The following is a 6,755-nucleotide window of genomic DNA, read 5'->3' on the forward strand; positions in this document are numbered from 1 at the left end:
TGAACCTTTCCTTGTTCTTGCTGGCATCTTTCCTGAAGGTTTTCTCTCTCTTCACCCAAGCATTTTACTTCATTTAAAATATCCTTGTTTTCATCAGTAAGAGTAATGATCTTCTCTTCCAGTTCTTTGATAGCAGTCTCTTTTTGGTTGATGGAGCTTGTTATTGTGTTATTCTCCTCCTGAAGACTGGCAATTTTACATTTAAGTTCTTCTATCTCTAGTTGGTTAGATGACAATGTTTTTGTTTCTTCCTGGAGGCGATTCACGGTTTCAAGAAGAACATCCTTTTCATTGAAAGCAGCTCGGAGTTTCTGCTGCAGTTCACTGACATCAGAAGCTTGCTGTTGTCTCATTGATTCAAACTCCTGGCTGATCTTTCCAGCAGATTCCCCTAGCTCAGTCTGTAGAGTTTCCATTGTTTCTCTCAGGCTGTTGTAATTGGACACTGCTTCTTCTTTCTCCTGAGTTACCTTTTCAAGTTGTTCTTTAAGTTCCTGCACTTCAAAAACTAATGCCATCTTTTCTTTTTCAGAACCAGATAATAAAGTTTCATTTAGTTCAGAAATTTCTTTCTTATGTTGCTCTTTCAAAGTCTGAGTTTCTAACTTATGCTCTTTTACAGTGGTTTCACAATGCTGTCTTGCTGCTTGAAGCTCCAATTTTAGTTTTTCAATTACACAACAGTAATCTTCCTTAGCAAGCTGCAATTCATTTATCTTAAAGTCCAAGTCTTCCCGCTCATGAAAGTACTCATCCTTTATGCGATGGATTTCCTCTTCCAGTTTTAGCTTAACATTACTCATATAAGTTAACTCATCTTTTAATATACTATGTTGGGACTGGAGCTCTTCTAAGCTATGCTCCAGGTATCTAACCTTTTCTTCTATATTCGCTTCTACACAAGATTCTTCTTGTGTATCTACATCTATGCTGCTTTCTACATTTTTATTTAAGACCTCTCTCAGCTGCTCCAAGTCACATTCACACTGGTCAGTACGAGCACACATTTCATCCTTCACATTTTTCTCTTTTATTAAGCCCTCCTCTGCCAAAGTGTGCTGTAACTCATTTATCTGATTTTGCTTTTCTTCATTTTCTTTAGATGACATTTCAATCTGATGCATCAACTCTGACATCTCTTCCTGATGGGCAATTTTTATTTTTTTAAGCTCTTCATTCAGGTTATTGATTTCATTATAGTAACACTGAGAGTTGCTTTTAATAGTTTCTTGCAGATTTGCAACTTCTTTGTTTTTGTCTTCATTCACAGTTTCCAACTGCTTGCTCAGACACAAAATTTGCTCCTCATAAGTAGATTTAATTCTTTGGACATCATCTTGTAATCTTTCAACTTCCTTTTGACTATCACTGTGACATTCAATCTGTTCCACCAGTCTCATTTGTTTCTTCACTTGTTCCTCTAATTCTGCTCTCAGCTTTGTTAAGTCCTCATCATGTTTGCATTTTGCATTTTCTAATTCACTCTTCAGAGCTTTTATTTCTTCCAGAGAGTCAGTAGTTGATTGCTCCAGTTGCTTCTGCAATTCTTCTGTCTTAGCCACTGCAGCCTAAACAAACAGACAAGTAATTAAATACTGGTAATTTAGCACACAGAATTTCCAAATAAACTGTTCACAATAATGAATTAGAAGACTTGTAAGTCCTCAGTTTTAAAAATTGCTACAGATTTTAAATATCTATGTTAGGACAACTCAATTCAGAAGACACTGCAGAGTACAAAAACATTTTCAGAATGAGAAAGGACAACTAAATCTTAAATCATGTTTACCAGCATAATTTCACAAAATGTTCATTATAAACTTCCATGTTTAGCAACTATTCTGATAATGTATTAAAGACCGAATTACTTTTAGTGCACCAAATTCAAGCATCTGGAATATAACAATGTTAATCAATTGCAAGCAATTCACTCTTGACTTCATTATTGAGATGACTGACATAATTAGATGCCTTATTTATAGGAGGGAGCCTGTTAGCTATCTGAATGCAAACCTGGTACTTCCCATGAAAAGACAGAGTTGATTGACAGAAGTCATGACATACGTAGGCTACTAAAGCACAGACTGAATTCTTTTTGAACAGCTGTGGATCTGGCCGGTGCATGTAAGAATTTTATATTTATTGTCAGTCCTATAAAGACTATAAATTAGGGGGTACACAAAAAACATGCTTTAACATATTAAGTCCTTTTTTTTTTTTTTAAGGTGAAAGAGAACACAGGTAAATGAAGAAAAATGTTAATGTGAAAGTGAAATACACAACAAGCAAAACTAGAAAATAAAGATAAACATAACTATAAAATATTTTAGTAATGTTCTATTGCACATTTCAGTACCTCTGCTTCTTGCTTTCTTTGAATATTTTCTTTTTTCAGAACTATGCACTGCTGCTGACTTTCAGCTTTTTCCAAAAGTACAACATCCAGTCTTTCTGTGAGAGCCTAATTTTAAGGGAGAAAGATCACTGAAAGAAGAGTTTCTTAACAATGGAAGCCGAAACAATTTTTGTAAACTGTAGGAACTCGCATATTGGTCATGGCTTTTTTTTGTCAATTAAACAGATCAGTTTGCTTTTAAAAGTTATTTTCAATTCAAATATGACAGATAGAGAATAGACAGACTAAAACAATGATGTTGAGTAATAGGTTCTGTTCAAAATCTTACCTCTGATCAGATAATTTTTTTATCGCTAGGCATGGGGGAGGGGAGCTCCCCTTCTGTAGAAAAGGATTTCCATTTAAATTATTAAAAACAATTTTTCAGTTGATATATTCTTCCTCGTTACTACCTTTCACTTTCATATGCTGAAAAAGACAGATGTTCTTGGCACTCAAAAAATTCCAGTTACTTTCTGAAAAGCATTTCTTGTGACATGCAACTTCAAGTATCTGTTTCTGAGCTCACCAAATGACTGTCTCAGATGTTTTCTAAATGGCTGACGTCTTTCCACAGTGGTCACTCTAAGATAAACAAAAGCCTGTCTAACCAGCTACACAAGGAAAGAGTCTTGCTGAGGAAACTATTATTCTGTACTATTCCTCACAGAACTGACTGTTTTCTGAAAAGTGGAGTAAGGATGTGGGAGGAGGAGGAAGAAATAAAAGAGGTTTTAGGAAGTGTCTCGGATTCCTGAAAATTGATTACATTCAATTTGAGTAACAGTTTAAAAGCTATTTACTACTGACCACGAATTATTGCTGTGGATTTATTTAAGCTAACATTACGTAATACATTAGAAACCCAACACATATTCCTACCTGAATAATATCATCAGCTCCTCCAGTAGCTGCTTTAGATTTGAGTTCTTCAATCTCTTTCTCTAGTTCTTAAAAAAGAAGTATAGCAATTTCACAGCATGAATTGATTCTCCATCAGAGTAGCAAATTACTAATAAATCCAGTGCCTTACAACACTCCTAATCAAATATGTCTCTTATTTCATCAATTTTTGTTACTGAGTGATATAAAGTGCTAATGAAAGAGAACAAATATTCAGTACTACTTTTCCAGTCCTACATTTAGGATGGTTTCCTGAGGAAGCAAAGCTTCCTTGTTTGGGTGGAGGGACAACAGATAGAAAGTATTTTGATGATTGTCTTACCTTTTATTTCATTATCAATTTAAGCCAGAAAAAAGACATTAATTTCTTACTGGTTCTCTAAAAACAGGCAGCAAGTAAAAAAACAAGATCTTACAAATAACCCCACTGAGTAAAAATCTAGGATAGTCTATCCTTATTCTTATTGTTTGGCTGGGCAGCTACCAGCGGTCAGCACAGCTGTAAATCCAAACAAGGGGAAGTGACACCAGTCCAACCAGTGGGCCACTGGAGGAAAAAGGACAGCAGAGAGAAGCGAAGCACATGAGAACACTGATTTACACAGGATACTTTTAGGTGGTTAACATGAAATTTTGTTTGGTATATTTTACAATTTCTTGTTAAAGAAGCAAATGATCAAATATAACGTAGCTAACTATTTTAAAGAAGCCACTGTACTCTACAGCAGTACTAATTATGCAAAATCTCTCAGAAACATTCCCCTCCAAATCTGCTTTTTGAACAGCAACAGGTATCCCTGCAACAGACGTGGGTAACAGACAAAGAAAAAATCCCACTTCAGCTCTTGCACAAGCTACATTGGTCCATCATGACACTCTGCCAGACCAAAATTAATTTAATACCTGACAAAAGTAATGCTTCTTTTTTTTTCCCCTCCCTTGCTCTAAGGACTTCAGGCCTTATCCTCCCACAAAAAAAAATAGTGAAATCACAGATAAAAAGTCTGGGCTATTTGCCTAGAATTTAAATCTATCTAGAAAAAATATGCAGTGATATAAAGAAAAGTCAGATAGTAACAAGCATTAAGGCAGAAATTGTTCTCTTTCCAGTAAGGTACCTGCACATCTTGATTTCACTTTCTGTATAAGCATCACTTGCTTTTTTGCAAACTTGATGAGATCTTCTTTTGGCAACGTGTCCAGCTGTAAAAAAAAAACCAAACCATATTACAGAGACCAGCTTCCTCTAACTCAGAGGTAAACAGACAAAGTATGACATTTTAGGATCTGACTTCCAGGAAGTTAAATTTTAGGGCAAGACTCTGTCTTACCACACATTTGCAAGAACAATAACAGTCCAAGTTACTGCTGTTCTGTTATCCAGTTCTGTTATTTCAAGTGCAATCACAGAAACCACTCCTAATTTTGTACTTAGCCAACACCATTGTAGAACATAAAACTGGGCAGCATCAGTAAGAAAGGAGAAGTCAGTTGGGAAGGTTTACAGTTCAGTAATATAATTTGAACAATGTTTTGAAAATAGTATGCTGACATTGACATTGTTTAAATTTACTTCCAACATATGCAAAGAAGTCTGTGTACATTATGAAACAGACCACTGCCAGAACTAGATGCTACTACTATTTTATCAAGTATTATGACAGGAAGTGAACATATCAATAAAAATATTTTTTCCCCTATGTTTTCCAAAACACCTTAGCCTACTGTTTGTAAATCAATTTCTTCAAGAAATCTAGAAGACAGGATATGTTTAAAAATACCTCTATATCTTCCTGTTAGTCACAGCTTGCATGCTAAACTGCAACACTTTCAACTACCGCTATCCAAATAACTTAGATTTGTGAGGTATGCATACCTTTGATTTGCCCGATCCTGGTGTGACAGAAGATGCCACCATCTCTTGCCCAGCATCTTGAACCTTCAACAATATAAAGCACAACCTGCAGTAACTGAACTTTTTAATGTTGATTAGTGAAGAAACTAAATGAAAGTCTACAAACAATGAGAATATGTGAATATAGTGGAAGCTCAAGGGAAAAAAATTGTAGAACTACTAAGAAGGATAACTGGGGGGGGAATGATCAACAGAGATCTATAGTGAATAGTCCAATACAGCAGCACAGTAGAAATCTTGATTTCCAAACCATTACGCTCTTATGATTCCATTACTGAATTGATATCCAGAGTTGATACAGCACTGAAAAATCATTTTATTTACAAGAGGCTATAAAGTTATGACTCAGTATCTTGTTCTTAAAAGACTCATTAAAAAAAGGCATGAGTGAAAAAAAAGCTTGTAGAGTAGCAGCAGTTAAATCAAACTTTGGCAACTTCTGAAGTGCATACCTTCAACTTTTTTCTTTTTTCTCTTTCTTTCTTAAACCCATTGGTTATCACTAAAATTGCTGGTCTAACAAATGTATTTGAAACGACTCTGCAAAGCCAGGGCTCTTTTCAACAAAATATAACCTTCCCTCTGCCCCCTGCACCTTGTTGTTTTGTTGTTCTTTTTTTTAAACACACCGGTTAGCACTAAAAGTGCTGGCCTGACAAACATATTTGAAAAGGCTCTGCAAATTCTCTCTATTCCTAATGTCCATGCATAATGCGTTCCACTGTAAACTTCCAGAGATTTAATCTGGGAGACTGTATCACTTTAGAGTGGTTTACCTGCACTTAGAAACATGAAGAAACAGACATAACTAAGATGGAGCAAAGGAAAACGGAACAGACGCTTCCAGTATCTTAAGGATAGCATTTCCAAGCTTTGACCTTTACCCCACTTTTTCCTTCATACTATCGTGTGTGTGCATGCATGTGTGTGTACAAAAGTGAAGGGGTGCATATATAAATATCTGTATTTTTATATGCCTATGTGTGTCTCTGTGTACACACGCATACCTTCACACTTATTTTGCTACTTTCTGCTGATCAAAAAAACCCCCTCATGATAGAAAGGAAGCAAAAACCAAACTGGATCTAAGCATGACTAGAATGGAGAATCACTGATTAACAGTTTAGAAAGAACAGCTGATACAGATAACAAGAAAGGCCATCATCAGAAATATGAGCTCAAGTACAGACCAAGGACAAAGGCGGTCACAGTTATCTCTGTCTGTACCACATGGGCTAGAGGTTTGTTGTTTTGGTTGGTTTTTTTTGAGATGGCAACAGCAAACTTATTGGAAAAGAATGTACCTGTTAAACATAAATACAACACCAAAAAAAAAAAAAGCTATGAAGTTTTAGATTTTCTTGGCATGCAAAACTTTGTCAACATTTACATCCTTAATATGTCAGCACTGCAATTAGCAAAACACTGTCACTACAAGCAGTATGCTTACACAGTATAATTAAGTACAACAAACTATATGTACTGTTTAGAAAATGATAACATGTCTCCCCAGACTACAGGAAGGTCAGATGAATCTACAAG

The 6,755-nt window shown here is 35.6% G+C and overlaps 1 protein-coding gene across 1 annotated transcript in view; it reads right to left on the reverse strand.

The window, feature by feature from the left end:
- The window catches only part of GCC2 (GRIP and coiled-coil domain containing 2), a gene marked incomplete at its 5' end in the record, with an annotated part of 23,423 nt that extends 18,186 nt beyond the window's left edge, over positions 1 to 5,237 (reverse strand). Inside the window, 5 exons of the mRNA XM_010193898.1 lie at positions 6 to 1,568; positions 2,357 to 2,461; positions 3,278 to 3,345; positions 4,417 to 4,501; positions 5,175 to 5,237. Of these exons, the coding sequence (XP_010192200.1) occupies positions 6 to 1,568; positions 2,357 to 2,461; positions 3,278 to 3,345; positions 4,417 to 4,501; positions 5,175 to 5,237 (1,884 nt within the window). The remainder of the gene's footprint in view (positions 1 to 5; positions 1,569 to 2,356; positions 2,462 to 3,277; positions 3,346 to 4,416; positions 4,502 to 5,174) is intronic.
- Positions 5,238 to 6,755: the final 1,518 nt, after the last annotated feature.

Source organism: Mesitornis unicolor, unplaced genomic scaffold (assembly GCF_000695765.1).
Source record: "Mesitornis unicolor isolate BGI_N332 unplaced genomic scaffold, ASM69576v1 scaffold16221, whole genome shotgun sequence".
Classification (NCBI taxonomy): Eukaryota; Metazoa; Chordata; class Aves; order Mesitornithiformes; family Mesitornithidae; genus Mesitornis; species Mesitornis unicolor.